This window comes from Argentina anserina, chromosome 3 (genome assembly GCF_933775445.1).
Source record: "Argentina anserina chromosome 3, drPotAnse1.1, whole genome shotgun sequence".
NCBI lineage: Eukaryota > Viridiplantae > Streptophyta > Magnoliopsida > Rosales > Rosaceae > Argentina > Argentina anserina.
The window spans coordinates 21,263,433-21,281,621 of NC_065874.1; the positions used below are offsets into that span (position 1 = coordinate 21,263,433).

The 18,189-nt window shown below is 37.8% G+C and overlaps 2 protein-coding genes across 2 annotated transcripts; both read left to right on the forward strand.

Annotated features, from left to right (window-relative positions):
- Window positions 1-11,793: 11,793 nt before the first annotated feature.
- LOC126787836 (uncharacterized) lies at window positions 11,794-14,456 on the forward strand. Its single transcript, XM_050513750.1, has 4 exons — window positions 11,794-12,080; window positions 12,169-12,302; window positions 13,201-13,305; window positions 13,661-14,456. The coding sequence occupies exons 1-4, from the start codon at window positions 12,045-12,047 to the stop codon at window positions 14,082-14,084; spliced, it is 699 nt and encodes a 232-aa protein (XP_050369707.1). The 5' UTR covers window positions 11,794-12,044; the 3' UTR covers window positions 14,085-14,456.
- Window positions 14,457-15,943: 1,487 nt separating this feature from the next.
- Window positions 15,944-17,860, forward strand: LOC126787827 (uncharacterized). Its single transcript, XM_050513741.1, has one exon. The coding sequence runs from the start codon at window positions 16,299-16,301 to the stop codon at window positions 17,553-17,555; it is 1,257 nt and encodes a 418-aa protein (XP_050369698.1). The 5' UTR covers window positions 15,944-16,298; the 3' UTR covers window positions 17,556-17,860.
- Window positions 17,861-18,189: the final 329 nt, after the last annotated feature.

The window sequence follows — 18,189 nt, forward strand, 5'->3', positions numbered from 1 at the left end:
GAACCATGTCCAAAACGGACGAAAATTTTACGGGTTCCCAAAATATATATACTGATCACATCTACTGGTTCGATCGACCATTTTTCGAGGTGGAGTTGTCAATCGCCGAAGTGTCTACAAATGTATCATAACATTTATATTAGGTTTTAGAATAAAACTATCGCATTATGAAGCGACTATATGAAGGAAACTTCTAGGGATCGATCGACACCGACCGTTGTGATCAGTATATATATTTAGTGACCCTGTAAAAATTTCAACCAATTCAAACCTCGTTTAATCGTCAAAATTTCGGGTAAACCAAAAACGCCACTAATAATACTATAATGGAAGACCCACTACCAAGATGTTAACATTAAAAGCCGTTTGCATATCTGCAATCACCTATTTTGGTAACCGATCGTGGGTAGTCAGAAGAAGGAAACTCATTTGGCAAAGCTCCGGTTAATGGGGGTTTTAATATATTAAAACGTCACCTTTTTGGTTTACCGTAAGTACAAACGCTCGAACCTTTTCTAAAATGGACGAAATTTTTATGGGTTCCCAAAATATATTTATACCGATCACATTTGCTGGTTCGATCAACCATATCGAACTTTAGTTGTTAATCGCCGAAGTGTCTACAAATGTATCATAACATTTATATTAAGTTTTATAATAAAACTATCACATTATGAATGGACTATATGAAGGAAACTTCTCGAGATCAATCAACACCAGCCGATGTAATCAGTATATATATTGATCACATTTGCTGGTGTCGATCGATCCCGAGAAGTTTCATTCATATTGCACAGAGTACTTGGGTGATATCTCATACATTGGTTCTTGGCTCAAAGCATCGGCCACAACATTAGGCTTGAGTACTTGGGTGATGTTGCACAGAGACATCGTAATCACTCAGGTATTCAACTCATCTCTATTGTCAAGGGTTGAGGTCTCGCAAGGTGAGGATATACTTCAACCTCTTGTGATCAGTGAAAACCTCATAAGAAACCTCGTAAAGGTAGTTTCTCTAAATCTTCAAAGCAAAGACAATGGCTACCATCTCTAGGTCGTGAGTAGGACAATTCTTTTCATGGTTCTTGAGCTATCCAGAACCATAGGCAACAACTTGGCAAATCTGGATGAGCACACCCCCAAACCAACTTCGATGAATCGGTGTACACTTGGTACGGATCAACACTGGTTGGAAGTATGAGGATATGGGTGGTGGTCAAGCGAATGTTCTACTCTAGAAAAGAATTCTCACATTTGTCACTCCATTTGAATTTCACACCTTTCTTTGTTAGGACAGTCAATGGAACAGCTGACTTGGAGAAGTCTCGAACAAGTCGGCGATAATAACCAGGTAGACCAAGGAAGCTCCGAATCTCAGTCACATTTCGAGGTCGTTCCCAATCAAGGACTACTCAAACTTTGCGGGGTCAACTGACAATCCTAACGATGATTTTACATGTCTAAGGAATTCGACGTCTGTGAGCCAAAACTCACGTTTTGACATCTTAGCATACAATCATGGTGTCATAACTGCTTGAACGTCGATAACAGAGTAATATCAAGATGATTGCAATGCATGGAGATCAATTGGTTGTCTGAGCCATCACTCCGGGGCATAACAGTCCCCTACTCTCGACGGAAATGCTTCATGTACTTGCAAGGCTAAGACGTAATGTGTAGGTCTACTGTAATACTCCTCGAGCACGTTGCTAAAGGTCTTCGGCTCAATAAATTTCATCTCCTAAGACCAAGGTTGAACATGCGTAAGTGTCATTCATAAGGCCCACTTAAGAGTCGCGTGCGAATTGGAAGGTCGCTGAAAATCGTCAGAATGATATCGTTAGAAAGACTCAAGCTATGTGATGCCTAAGGAATTCATGCTTCATTGAAGACTAATGTATAACATCATGTCTTCTATCGGTTGGGACGGTTAAGTAAAACTCTTAGTAATGATATGTCGGCTGAAGTCACTCTAAGATTCTTGTGCCTTCTCAAACTCGTTAGGAAGTGTAAAAGTCAGCGTTCTCGAATGGCAAAACATCAAATCGTCAAGTCGACTCTCACCCGAGAAACACGAATAAGGAGTAGAAGATATGAGATCAAATATTTGAAATGAAGACAAGTCATAAGTTGAAAAAAGATATAATAAGGGAAAAGTCTCCCACATCGAATTTCATAATAACGAGGTCTTGAAACTAACAAGATCCTCAAATTACAAGAACATATCGAATGAAGAAACGAAGATCAAAATATAGTCATTCATATTACAAAGTCAAAGGTCTAGATGTGGTTGAAGGGGTTTCACGATCGAGGTCACCTCGGTGTAGTGACAAACATTGATGCTCGATTAACTTATGCTAGGAAATGCATTAGATGCACTAAATACTTGGGATCGCATAGCACGACCTTATCCAGTTAGGGAAGAAGCGCTCAGAGAATCAACTTGGCAAACTATGCCCAGGTTAGGTCACTCACATCTCTCGGGTAGTGATGATGTCCTACCAGTTGCCAGCCTCTCCAACCGAGCAATGCATAACAAACAAGACACGATACTTTATTGGTGTGTGTATCCTCTTCTTAATCTTCTTTACCTGCTCTAGCCAAACTTTTGCTCCCACAACACTTGCATTACCTAAGAAGCTAGGAAGTCTCTTCTTCAGAAACCTCTCTAAACATCTAGTTCTCATATTCAGGCCATGCCCTTCAGACGAGTAAGATGAAGTGTTCCCTAAGGCACGAAATGCTCGTAACATACCCCCTGCATTGTGTCTTGGCGGCATCATAATCGGGCTCTGAAATAGAAAGCAAGGGTCTGTAGTCGAAAACAACGTTCGACACAATGATAACAATAGACAATACGAAAAATAAAATTATCCGAGGATACAAACTTAAGCTAGGAAGAAGGACTTGATCTCTGATAAACAAGACAATGAAGCAAAAGAGGGTCATGCAATGGCACCAACATTGCATGTAAACAAACCATAATACTACTCGAAGGACTAAGTGAGTTGTACGAAAGGTACCAAGAATGATGCTTTGTATTTGGCACATCCTTTAGAAGGGAAATTATATGGGTGTTCGTAGTAAATTCATGGGTGTGCACTAACTTACTATGCGGCAACAATTGGAGTAAATGCATATTAATTGATATTGCTTTTTTATTAGTATCTAGTAAGTAGGACTAAACGTATCAATAATGTCGGGCTAGGGAACCCCAATACCAAGAAACAGAAGGTTCGTCATTTTCAGAAGTACGACACAATTCAAGGGATGTGTTGGGCATCGTCAATCTTAGGCCTCGTATAGTGAGTGGACATTTATTTTAAAGCAAATGCATGCATGCTTAATTTAATTCCACTATTTTACTTTAAATAAATATTGATTTATGAATGTTTATTCGGGAATGGGATTTCTGGGAATTTCTTTAAGTATAATTTCATTTATTTATTTTATACATTTGGGTACCATTTAATATTGTTTTGGTTTATTTTCTTCTTCTCAATAAAACTCTATCAAGTCAGCTATTCCATTGGAATCAATGAGGTATAGGCACCTTAATCCCTTTGCTATTCTCATCTTGAGAATCAACAAGGGTTAGGTGTTATCTTATTAATTATTTTATTTTCTTTCGACTCATGGGGCTAGTCTATTTCCTATGATTATGCTTATTCATTTTATTGTGACTAGCGGGGTTAGTTCACTAATTATTTTTAAAGCCATACATTTTGAGAAGATGATGCTAGCGTACTATTCCACCTTCTGGTGGCCCTTTTCCGTCTGAGAGGCGTTGTGACATAGATGAAAATGTCATGACAGCTTAATACCCTCTCCGTTAACGTGACGTGATTGTATTGGGAGTTTGAGATTTCATATTTTGACCGGGAGGGGGGGACATATTATATGGCTCATTTATACCTTTTCAACTAGCAGAATCTAGTCCACTTTTATGATTATTCTTATTGTTTTATTTTAACTAGTGGGGCTAGTCGGCTTTCTATAATTATACTTATTCATTTCATTTCATTAATGGGGCTAGTCGTTTTCTTTAATTATTCTTATTGATTTTATTTTGACTAGTAGGACTAGTCGGCTTTCTATAATTATACTTATTAATTTTATTTGGTTAGCGGGGCTAGTCGATTTTCTACTTACTCAGCTCGGAATAACTTTGTGTGTTAGACTGGCCCCAAAGTGTTAATAAAAGCCGCCCTCAACCCCAAGTGACTTTTGCAAGGTACAAATGGAGGGTTAAGGCTAATATTACCAAAATAGACTTTACCTATTCCGTTCACTTTATAACTTACAATAAACTAAGCATAAATAAACATTTAGCTTCCTTAAAATTAAAAAATAAAATAAAATAAAATAAAATAATTTAACTATGTGTAACAAGTTTCATATAGGCATAATACAACAATAATATAACAAATAACAACTTAACATACACAATAAAAAATTTCGTTCTATTTTTTTTTAATCTCCTTTCAAATTACTATTCACATAAGCACTATTTACGATTACTATTCACAGAAACCAAAATACAATTATACAATTCACAATATAACACAATAATAACACTTCAAAGCATTGAGAATTAATCAATTCCCCGGCAACGGCGCCAAAATGATAGACTGTTGGTTAGAACGTCTATAAAATACCCTAAAAACATCATCGTTAGTATAGAATAAGCAGAGATCGTTCAGTCCGGGGAATCAAAAAGGCCTCAAAACTTATCATATTATTGGGGGATTTGATTTGGATTCTAAAGCTACTACTTAAAATAAATCCTAAATTACATATATACAATTGATCAACCACTCATCACATAACCAAAACACGAATTCTACTCAAGAAACATGTATGACACGTATAGAACAACATATAGGCAACGAATTATTTCGATTCTTCTTAAGTCCATTTCAATTCCAATTCTAATTAGAGTCTGAAGCGGTTCATCTAATCGTTAAGACTTCTTACTTATTTAGAATCAACGAAGCGTTCAATCCTAAACATATGCTAAAAAGAGTTCAACATAACGAAGCGTACTAGTTAAACAACAAAGTAGCACATAAGCACATTAAGTCGAATTGGAGACATGTAAGCAAGCATGGCGTCACTCATCTTGATTAAACATGCAAATTCCTAGAACTATCACAACCCTAAACAAGTATCAATAATTGAAACACGAAGCGCATACTCAATCAAAGAATACTTTGGTGAATGAAATCGTAACCTTAGGAGAACCATGGTCTTGGCTTCCTCAAACATTGATTTAGATGTACAAATTCAAGGAATTAATTGAAATAAAATCTAGATTAATTTCGAAAACCTACTGCCCAAAGCTATTATACACGGCATAGATACATATTTCATGAGTTCATACAATCAAAACATAAAACCAAAAAAGCTTGAATTTATATTCTTCATATATGAAACCGAAAAGATCATCCAAGAATTCATACAATAAAATCGAAAATTGCAGAAAACCTAAATAAAAATTACAAGCCATGGATAATCACACATTAGAAACCTTGAAAAATGGAGCAAGATGAATTCAGATTTAGAGAGGCAAGAGGGGGAGCACGGCTTGGTGGAGATGGATGAAGTTTTTGGCTTGAATTTTCTGAATATTTTGGCAGGGTTTCGGCTTGCATTTGTGAGAGAATGTGGATGATGAATTGTGAGAGAGGCCGTGCCTTTTATAGAGGAGAGGCTGCTAGGGTTTTGATGGGCTGATCCATGTATGCACGGCTAGGATTATTTTGCTTGAATGGATCGAATGGCTGCTCTTGTTTTCCTTGTAGAATAAGCTTTTATCTACTATTTCTTCTAGGGTTACACGGCATGGGCTGGGCTCCTTCTCTTTGGCTGAATTGATAAGCACGGCATTTGACTCCTTTTTCTTCTTGGATATGGGCTGTAACCGTGAGTCTTCTCTAGGTTCCTTAACAAGCTTTGCCGTGCCTTATCGTCTCAAGTCTCCTTTTGCACGGCTTGGACTCCTACAAATCCTCAAGGGTCTTGCACGGCTGTGCTCTCCTTTATTCCTTACAATTATCTCTTAAATTTGAAAATAAGAAAAGAAAAACATAAGTAAGAGATAATTCTTTCAAAAATTATGTCTTAATCTAGACATTTGTTATCTTAAAAAGACACATGTAATAGATGAGCTCAACTAGATTAGAAAAGTTTCTAATTTGTAAAAAGGGAACTTACTAGAATAAGTAAGTTACTAGAACAAGAAAGTTCATTAAGGAAAATTTCGTAATAAGAGTTTGAGTTCAAGTAGGACTTTTCCAAATGGTACGTTTCCTAGTTTAACAAGGATTTCTAATGCAAACAGGACTCTCAAGATATCGACAATGCAATCAAAACGTAGAAAAATGAAGACTCTTAATTCAACTTGGTTTCCTAGTCCTATAAGGATTCCTACTCAAATTAGGACTCTGGACCAATTCTTCGTTTTTAACTCGTTTAAGCACAAATACATATCCATAACCTTCCTAGACTCCTATTGTGACTCAATGACTCGATATTACAACAATAAGGGCTAATCAAAGTACAAATGAAGGTAAAAACATATTAAGAACATAGCACAAAGTGCTCCTATCACTGATACCTACGGCATGAACATGATTGAGAATAGATTTCGATTGCTTTTTTCTAATGTGATTTGTTTGGTGATTACTTATGTGTTGGTTGGTTGATCACATGTATATATTAGTTTAGGTTTTATTTTCTGTTTATATCCAATCTGAAATCTATATCAAATTCTCAAACTCTTATGAATTCGTTGTTAAATGTTTGTGATTCTTTGCCCTGGATGGATCCCCGGTGTGTGAACGATACCTTATTACTTTATACTACTAACGATGCTTACAGGGTTAATATTGATCTCGAGTAATCGAACCGATTAATGAATATACAACAAGATAAAGCAAAAGAATAAGAATAAGACAAGTATTACTAAGTTAATATTAACCTAACACATCCCTTTGCAATCGTCTCTCCTGACGTGGTGGCGCTTCCTCTCCTCCCTTTCGTCTTCTCTCGTGAAGAGGTGCTTCATCTCTTTGCGTTTGTCTTTCCTCGCGAAGTATTTCGTCTTCTCACATTTATCTCCTTTACCCGTTAATCCCTCAAGGAGAGAGACGATCGTCTTTGTCCTTTTTTCTTCTCTTAAAATACTTTCTTGTTTTTTTTCCTTGTTTTTTCTCTCTCGTTTTAACAAGATAGTCAATCGTCTTTGATTATCTTTTTTCTTTTAACTCTTGTTTGCTCCCTTGTCCCTTGTCTCTCTATCAACATTCACAAAAATAGTATGAACGCCATGATTTTAACTACGTTGCCTTCATAATTTCCCCCAGGCCACATGTTTAAGCTTAAAAAACATTTTTGCATTCACCATTTCATTCATAACGTTACCACATGAGCCGTTTATAACGTGCCACATGTTTCGATCATTCATAACGTTGTCATATGTGTCAATTATAACGTTAAAAAAAATTGTTTCCTCCTTCCATTGAGAGTAAGGTTTGCATACACTTTACCATTGAAATTAACGTTTTTCAATACTCTACCATTCACAATAGGGTTTCCACACACTTTACCATTGAAAGTAAAGTTTCCTCAATCCCCTACCCATTCAGAGTAGGGTTTCCACATACTTTACCAATGAAAGTAAAGTTTTCTCAATCCCCTACCATTCACAGTAGGGTTTCCACACACTTTACTCTTGAAAGTAAAGTTTTCTCAACCCTTACCCATATAGAGTAGGGTTCCATACATTTTACCATTGAAAATAAGGATTCGTTACCTCCTCCATTTTGAGGTTAAGATCATAGAAGATACTTACACTGTTTGAAAAGAAATGTGCTTCACATAAACATAAATTTATTCAATTTTTGTTGCAATCATATTGTTGCACTTAAAACAATAAATAATAACATATGTTATAAATAGGCATTAAACACATTATTACCGTAATGCAGTCACGTCACAACTTTATTGCTGAAATTTACCTCTGTATTAAGATCAATATGACGGTATTCGTAATGCTTCAAGAATAATTATCCACCCCTTCCCTATCTTTTTTTTAACCATTGTCTTAGTTTGTACATGCTTTTAGTAATCATGTTAAGCACTTTCATCCTTTTTCTCACATCCATACATAACTAGTAAGACATTAATAATCAAGTGTATGTGAAAGGTGACTTGGCAATTTCCCTTGCTACTTCTGCTGCAAGCCAACGTGGACCCACTCACTTGCATTCCTCGGTCATCTTGTCCATCTTCTCGCGCCACTCTTCTCTTCGTGCTCTCTTAGATCAATGCGTCTCCGCTTTGCCAATTTTTCCTCTATGATGCGTTCCAACTCTACCTACATGTAGGATTTCGCCAGTGACTCTACGGTTGATCTCGACGTTCGTCATGGTATCTAACTGACATGCTTCTGCTTCGTCATCTGACGATTCGCTGACCATGTGTAGCATACACTCAACTTTGTTTCATTGTCGTTCTTCTCTATCTTGTTTCTCCTTTCGAAGTTGCTTCAGCTCTTGTCTCATGCTTTAAGTTTCATCTGGAAGAGGTAGATTGAATTCGCCAATACCGCTGTTGTCTCGACTACCTCCCAAGTCGAGCAATTGAAACATGAATCCATCTTGATCAGCCCCGCCATCGCTTTTTAGGGAGAAATTCTGCTAACACGCTTGTCTCACCAAGTTAATCGATTGTGAGTAGTAGCTAGCTTGAGGAACAACGATTGTCTTGCCTTTCCCATGGTTTGGATAATCGTCGTTTGACAAGAGGGCCAACCTCGCCAAAGTCAGTGTTTTTCTTAGCTGTTCTCAATTCTCATAATCAGAATCATATCCCTTACCTCTTATATATCCCCTCCTTTATATAGTGGAGCTCTTCCTTTGTCACTAAATATCTTTTATGATCACCATTAATTGAGACATTCATGTGCACTTATGTTTGTTTTCCATCAATGCTCATTCATTCTACCGTTGGTTACAACATTCATATCTCCTTAATGTGTCAGTTTCACACCGAGCATTCATTAGTCATTACAACTGATTGAATTATGATTGTCATTCAAGTCTCAATCAACCAACTCCTTCATTGTTACCTTCGTCTAAAAAAAAGAGCGTTCGTCTAAAAAAAGAAATAAGATGGTCATGTAAATCACACTTGTAGTTGTGATGGGTAATGTAACGGGTAGTGTGATGGGTAATGTGATAGGTAAACGATAGTCACACAACTAGCCACAATACAAGTCACACTATTAGTCACACTAACTTTGTTTTGTGATGGATAGTGTGACATGTGGTGTGGCATGTATGTTGTAACTGTTATTGTGAATGATATTATGACAAAATTAACTTTATAAACGTACTCAGTAGCTTTTACATAACTCAGAAAACTGAACTGGAACAAACAAAAAAGAGATCAAAACCTTAAAAAAAAAGAACAGAATATCTGATTGGGTAGCCAGAAAACCACTCTGGGCACCCATTCACCATTATCTCTGAATCTCCAACCTAGCTAGGGCTTTTTCGCGGAGCCTAGCTCTTGTTCAGTCGTCGTCCTCTCTTAAACATCGTCATCGTCATCACCATCTCCAGATCATCACCATCTTCTCAAATCTAGATTTTTCTCGCCAAGTCCTCCATCAGTCGTCGTGTTCCTCTACTCAACAAAACCAACAACGCTATCTTTTAACACTATCAGAACTTGGTGGGCGCTTGGGCGAAGATACATAATAGTCAACAAGGTTTTAAACAAAATTATAAACCAATCACTTTTTTAAATTTTTTCAGACTATTTTGTCCTTTCATACTCGTACTCTTCCTCTTCTTCTTTTAGTTATGGTCATAACTCATAACTTTGCCGTTCAGCGATGGATTTAAGCGTGGTTGGTACCGTTGGAAAAATCTCTCTCCCCTCTTTCATTTGATACTCTACCCACTTTGAACCGACTAGCATAGAAAGTGCAGAAACTCTCGCAAGGGGCTGCCGCCCATCCATGTGAGCTGGTCGGACGAAATCAGAACTCAAATTAAAGCTCCCTAATTCTAATTATTCTCTTCATTCTGAGCTTACTCATACCAATCTTTTTTTAATTTTAACATAATTTCACATATTTAGACATTCGCTTGACATATCACACTACCTATTATACTACCTGTCACATTGTTTTTTTTGTTACTATGTTATAACAAAAAGAAATGCGCAAAAAGAAGCACCGTACAAAATGAAGAAGAAAAAGAAGAATGATTAGAAATAACAAATCTTTGTTTGTTGTTATGTGATGTTGAACTTCTTAAATCAACTAGTACCATCTAAATATCGACACTAATACTGTCCCACATAATACACATCAACTACACTACCAATCACACAACTAGCCACACGACTAGTCACACTAGCTTTGTTTTGTGATGGATAGTGTGACAGGTGGTGTGGCATGTAATGTGACTATTATTGTGACCGATATTATAACTGAATCAACTTCATAGATGTACACAATATCTTTCACAGAATTCAGAAATTGAACTGGAACAAACAAAAAGAAATCAAAACCTTAAAAATAAAAAATAAACAGAATTTCTGATTGAGCACCCAAAAAACTACTCTCGACACCCATTCACCATCTTCTTCGAATCTCCAACCTAGCTAGGCCTTGTCCGGCGAGCCCAACTCTTGTTCTGTCGATGTCCTCTCTTCAATGTCGTCATCATCGTCACCATCTTCTCCAATCAAGATTTTCCCCGCCAAGCCATGCATCAGTTGTCGTGTTCTTCTACTCAACAAAACCAATGATGTGATATTTAACATTGTTAGAACTTTGTGGGTGCTTCGGCGAAGACGACGGTGGGGATGCAACCCTAGGCTCAGTCTTTGATTGGAGATTCGATTTTTGGTGAGAAACCTCAAACCGATAAGGAATGCTACTATTGAGAGTTTGAGATCTATAATGGTACGACGACCTCGTGGAGGCGTGTTTTGGTGAAGTTGCGGCGCTTCAGGAGGTGAGGTTTCGTTAGGGTTATGGGCTTCTGATGGTTATGGCGCTTCATGAGTGAAATCGGGCTCGTCGTTGCCGAGGATGAGAAGAGGCGGGTGATGGGGTTGAACTCGTCGGTGATGGAGAAATGCCAAGTTTATGTGTCATCAGAGGTGATGTGAGGCAACTAAAGAGTGAGGGATTGGCCGATTGGGTGTGGGAGCGGGTGCGGTTTTTCGCGGTGGTAGAAGTTGTAATTTATATGTTATTTATGGGCAACAATTTAAGAATTTTTCAAAATTGACTTTTTTTCTAATTTTCAAATATTACTTGACTGTTTTCTAATTACCACATCTAAATTGACTTTTTTTTCATAAGAAACCCTTTTTATATTTAGAATTACAGTAGGTGACATTATTATATTTTGTGAGGGCAAATCTCTATCTCTATTACTATAATTAGAAACCATTCATAGGGCTAATATCTTCATCAAAAATAATACGTATGAGGGCAAAAAAAAAAGTTAATAAAAAATTCAAGAGATAGAAAAAAGAGAAGTTGAGGTGTAAACGGGTAGTAAAAAATACTATAATTCATTCCAAAGAAAAACGTGTAGACAAACTCTGACAATAATCTCATTTGGTTCCGAAGTGTTAATTTCTTGTGGCCACCGTCCCAATACACCGGAAAAAAACAGAAATTGGATTTAATTTTGAAAGAATAATAAAATGGATCAAAAACAAAAAAGTATTTATGTCATCCACAAACTGGCCCCTCAGATTTGTAGGGCTTTCATCCCCAAAGAGGGCCCTCTTCTTCTCCCCAAACTTGTCTGTATTATTATTATCACTAATATGTAGCATAGAAGAATCAGAATAATCTTCCAGCATCTATATACTGTATTCTATATTCTATAGCTATATCTGTATATATTATTTCTTTTAGGAATCAGAAGAAAGCTTGGTTTGGTTTCTCAGGCAATTTAAGTTAGATCAGTAGAATAAAAAAACTTGGACGAATTAGCAGATCGATCATGACTTGGGTCGCCGCCCACGATCTTGGAAATCAGGTACCTCTTGCCGCCTTCAGATCCAGTCCGTTTTTCTGTTTTATTTTTGTCAATTGTCGATGGCATGTTAATTTTTGCCCATGATCAGGGGGAAATGGAAAGCAAATTAGGTGAGTGTGAGAAGGGGAGATGCGGGAACCATGGTGGGGTTTGTGCAATTTGTTTGGATGAGATTATGCTTCAGGAAACCGCTCTTGTAAAAGGTTGCGAGCATGCCTACTGGTTTGTCTCACCCTCTCTCGTCTCTCTCTCTGTGTCTCTTTTACCTTACTCGGTTGCGTATTTCAAGTTCCGCGTGTTGGTGTCGAAGCCTTAGCATCAGCATTGTTAGTATTGCAATTGTTATGGTAATTTATGAAATGGATGGTCCAACAGGTGGTCTGTTAAAAAATGTGTACTGGGTGAAACCTTGATGATATTGTTAATGTACCAAAAGAGCTTGTTGCTTCTCTACTTTGCTCATGTGCAATCTTTCTTATCTGGCAAAAGGATGGATATCATTTAATTATTTTTGTACACATATCTCTCCGTGTTTGTTAGTGTGTTCCAGTAGAGATTTCCTCTCCATATTCATCTTCACAGCCATTTTTCTGGAATATTTCTGTTCATTGAATAACTGAGCAATTCAGACTTTGAACAATGGGTTTTTTCGGCTCTGCTAATTTCTTTTGGAGTGTTCAAAAAATTAAGCATTGCTGTAGTTTAAAATCTTAACCAAGTATTTAACAAGTGAAGCAAGACCTTACTGCTTTGGACATAGCTTGGAGACGTTAATCTTAAGATCCCAACATTTCAAATGTTTTTTGTTTCTATTATTGAGTGAGGAAAATTAGATGGGATACATCTGAAATCTAATCTTACTATAATTTTGTTCAAGTTTTCTGCTCACTTTGCTGAAACTGAGTGTAAAACTCTCAATTCCAAGTTGAAAATTTCATTATTTCTGTAGGTTTGAGCTTTTAACTTTTTGGATGGATTTGGACCAAATTTGATTGTTCACTTTGAATTTGGTCTCTAATACAGTATTTACGTTCATGTGAAAATCTCCCCCTTTTCAATTTGTCATTTGTTTAAAAACAGCTCTTGGATATGGTTTTGAAAATTCTGTGGTTCTGTGCAGTGCTACTTGCATTCTCCGTTGGGTAACATACAGCAAATCACCCACCTGTCCTCAGTGCAAACATCCATTCGAGTTCCTGAATGTTCATCGGTCACTTGATGGCAGGTATTGAATGGCCTTTTTTTTTCTTTTAATTATTTTTTTTTTGTGGGAAAAGGTTAAATATAGTTATGATCTCTGAGAAAGTACTTTTGTTTGGAAGGGGAAGATATTATGCTTATCAAAGTTCACTGATAAATATTTGGGGGAAGATTATCAATGTAGTGTTTAAAAATGAACCCAAAAAAGAAAAAGAGAACAAAGAACTGTTAATAGATATGAATGGTAAGGACCGAAGGTTAATGTCGACTGGGAACAGGTTGCATGAAAATTTCTAGGACGCGATATTTGTTGGTAGTTATTTAGCATGCTAAATAAATGAGCCTGTGGTTTAATCATATTCACTATGTTGGCTTTACAGCATACATGATTATATGTTTGAGGAGAGTGTGTGTCTACTGCTTAGAGCAACATGGTTTGAGCCTCTAGTTGTGGAGGATCGTGAGGATGTGCATGCATATGATGATCCTGAAGATTATTTCCTCTACGAGGATGAAGAGGATGACCTAGATGAAGCTTACTTCAGCAGTTCATCGAGTATCCGTATCGGTAATCGAAGGTGGGGAGATAATGGGTATGTGAGTGCTGGACGGCAAGAAGCAAGGCCCGCCCGCAGATCAAATATCCAGGAAGCAGGTGCTAGTTCTTCTCGTGAACCTAGAAAGAAAGAGGCTTTAATGGATAAAACTGGGAGACGGGCAAAGAGGGCACTTAAGCGAGAAGCTGCGGATAAGGCTGCTGCAGCCAAACATCAGCTGCATTTGGCAAGGTTGGGCGGGAAGTGATTCCTGCAACATCACGTGCCTGGTTTTCTTCCCCAACCCCTTCTCCTGTACAGCTTCCATGACTGTTTTTTCTTTCGAGTACTTTCCAACTGAAATAATATACCTTTATACTAACGACCAGAAAGAAGGAAGATAATTAAAGTGAAGAGAACGCCGTCAAATAATAACCGGCTGGTACTCCATTGTATTCTTCTTTTATTTGAAATCTAGTCTTGGTTGATTAATTTGCTTTCCTACTGTTCCCCGTTAATTGTTTTGGGGTAGTTAGACCATTTGGGTCTCTTTGTTTTTGTTCTTTTTGTTTGTTTTTTATTTTTTTCGATGAGGCGCTGGAAGAAACCAATTGAAATTTAAACTTAAATGAGCTTCGCGTTATGGATGTTTTTTTTTTCATGAATTTGGTTGATATGAAATGGAAGAGTCCCAAAGAAATGGCAATTGCTGCTTATGGAGTGGCACCGAGCACTCTTTTGAATAAGTGTGGCAAGCTCTTGCAAGTATATTAACTGGAGATTGTCTGCAGAAGTCGTCATCACATATAAGCGAAGGCTCTCGCAAATGGTTATAGGTTTGAACGTTTCGTTTGACATTTGGTGGTAGCTGTTGAAGGTTGAAGTGGCCTATGCTCCAAGCCTCCAATAGCAACATTTTACTTCGTTTTCATCAGTCTTTATCTTTTTTCTTTGGAAGGTAGGAGATGCCATAAACTTGGTGGATTACTACCATAAGCCTCCCGCTGCTGTAAACTGACAGAAGGTACAATATTTCCTCATGAATGATGAGCAACTACTGCTCACCTACTCTTACTGGTGTTGCCTACTAATGCTCTTGTATTTCTATTGGCATTGGTTTCATGTGTTCTTATTACAACCGGAAATGATGGGACCTCGTAGAATTTTACAGATAAGGAGAAAATGAGGCAATCCCACAGAATCCCCAAGGTCTTTGACCCTATACAGCCTCAATTTTGCTCATCAAGAAAGCCCGGATTAATATCATATACGAAGGGCAATTGCTTGCAAATCTTGACCTGTGTTTGTGGGACGGGACTGTTAAGACATTGTATTTTAAGAGAGTTGCCTTGTAACTATGGGGAGCATATTAGTGATGGAGAAAGGGTGGAAGATGGAGGGCCTGCAAGTAGCTGAGTGGAGCCTGTAATGCTATGTAGCACTAACACCGACACGGACACTGTGACACCGACACGGCGCGACACCGCGATACGGCAAATCTAAAAAACAGAGATCCCGACACGGCAATTTATATAAAATTTAATATACTTATTAATACATAAAAGAAATATATAACACATGAAATAATGTCAAATTAAAGTTTCAAGTTCATTCCATTGCATAACAATTCAAAACAAATAAATATAAGGAAAGAAGAAAGGGAAAACAATGGGACTGAAATAAAAATTGGGTTTTTTTGTCTGTTTAGTTTTCATTTTCTGTTTTTATAATCTAAAATGATGACGTGACATGTCGGAATTATGATGTAGCGTGTCGGTCAAAGTGTCGGGAAAGTGTCAAAAAAGTCAATATTGATGACACGCCACGTGGAGTGTCGAACACGGTGTAGGGAAGTGTCGGGCCGTGTCGGAGTGTCGGGAAGTGTCGGACACTTCGACACTCCAACTTTAGAAGTGTCGGTGCTACATAGCTGTAATGTCAAGCAACGCAACCGCCCTATAGAAATCGCCATCATTCACCCACCTCCTCACGATTTAAAGTGCATGAGAAAAAGAGCAACTATATATTAACATCAACAACATCATCATCGCCGTCATCATCATCATCATCATCACCTTTCTTTGGTTTCCATTCCTTTCTTCTCTTCACTCCCACCACCTACTACCAAACCCACCACGAGGCAAGCTCAACAATTCCCACTGTAAGTCTCTCTCCTAGCTCAATTGGCATTTCTTTCTTTAGCAAAATGCTTTGCTTCAATACATAGATTGATCATGAAAAGTTCACTATTATAGTTTTAGAAGCAAAGGCTTGATTTGTTTTTGGTTAGGACGTCAATTTGCTATTGAGTACCTCACGTTTCAAGGATGAAACAGACTTGCTCTAAGATGCTATATTGAGCACTTGAGCAATTATCTATATCGATTCTGTTTCTCTTCTCTTGTTGAAGAAGAAATATTCATGGTACCAAATAGAAAGTAGAGTAATATATATTAGCAGCTAGGAAGCTATTAGAACAATAATGGAATCATTCAGGCAAGCAACTGGGTTCCGGTACGACCTGGATACGAACACATTAGGTGGTGATGATGAAGACTTTTCAGGGATTCTTGAGATCTTTGCTCATCATGCTAGGAACCTTCACAACATATGTATTTATGAAAACCAAGATGTCTATGCAAAGTTCTCTCTTACTTACAATCCAGATGAGACCCTCTCAACTAGGATCATCAATGGAGGTGGAAAGAATCCAGAGTTCAATGAAAACTTGAGGATGAAAATCACTCAAATTGATGCTGTTTTAAAATGTGAGATATGGATGCTTAGCAGGGCCAGAAACTTTATGGAAGACCAGCTCCTGGGATTCACTTTGGTCCCAATTTCTGAAGTCATTGGGAAAGGAAAGCAGACTCGAGATTATAGTCTTTCTTCCACTGACCTCTTCCATTCCCCAGCTGGAACTGTGCAGTTGACTCTTTCTCTCATCCCATCTTTGCCTATCAAATCATCTGCTAACTCATCCATAACTTCCGAAGTAGTACTGCTCGAGCGAACGATATCAGAAGAAGTAATGTTACACCCAGTTGAGTATTCCAGGATTGAATTCCCTGATATCAATGTAGTAAGTCAGAATCAGCAAATGGTGACGGAGTACTTTGACTTGGCAAAGCACAAGCATGGTTCTGAAGCACTAGTTGCCTCGTTTCTTCGTCTTGGTGCATCTCCTGATCAGGACTATGAAATGATTGTGAGTTCATCACCTAATGAGAACATCCAAAACTCCTGCTTCTTAATATCCACCACAACAAGCTTGAGTGATGACAGAAACAACAACTCTGCTGATTCAATCGTGAAAAAGAGTGGTGTGGCCTCTGCTAATCAAACTTGTGCTGCTTGTCCAGGCACTCCAACCTCAAGGAAGGGAAGAGAAGCCTCTTCCGGAGAGGAAAAGTTGAATTTCATGGACAAGGAACAAAATGAGGAAGAGAAGATGAACAAGGAACATAATAATGGTTCGGGTCAATTTGATCAAGTGTATTCTGCTCCACTTGCAAATATGAACTCGGAGGCTGAGCAATCTGCACTGCAACAACAAATAGTCGACATGTACATGAGAAGCATGAAACAGTTTACTGAGTCTCTGGCAAACATGAAGCTCCCAATGGATCTTGATAAACCCGAATGTGAAGACCGCGGTGAAGTCATTCTGAACAACAGCTTAGAACTTGATAAAAAGGACGGATCAAGAGTCTTTTATGGTAGCAGGGCATTCTTCTGAGTCTGAGTATTTGAGTAGTAGCTAACTGATTCTGCAATGCAATACTTGAGGGTACAAATGAGTTTATTTAGAAACAAGAATGATTCTTATCTATCGTTAACAATCTTAGTTTCACCGAAAGCATTGAATTTTTTTAGAAACTTGTTTAACTGTTGCATGAACTGCTGCTTCAAATTCAGGTTTTGTTGTTGCATTAAGCCATTAACTACGATGACCAAATGTTGATGCCTGCTGAATCTGCTTAATAGCAGTGTTACTGTAATTCCGCATTTGCGTTCAGGATAGAATTCTCTATTTACTGCTGATCATTATTTTGGCATTATAGGATTCTAAAATTAATTTTCCATGATCTTCAACTCAATCAACAAGACCACTCAATCAAGAAAGAAAGAGTGAAAGGCAACATACAGCTCACTGAACTATGGTCTAGAAGCCATATATAATTGCATTTCAATGATTTCATACCGCGGCTCTTTTTTCGCTCTCTCTCCCTAAAGCCTCTGCCGCTTAATTAGGGTTAGGGTTTTTCTAGTGAAAACAATGAGCTGTGAGACGCAAATTCTATCGATGGCAACGTCCTCTCCCTCTGTTGCTTCCACGGCTGCCCATCTAGCAGCCTCTCCCTCTCCAACGA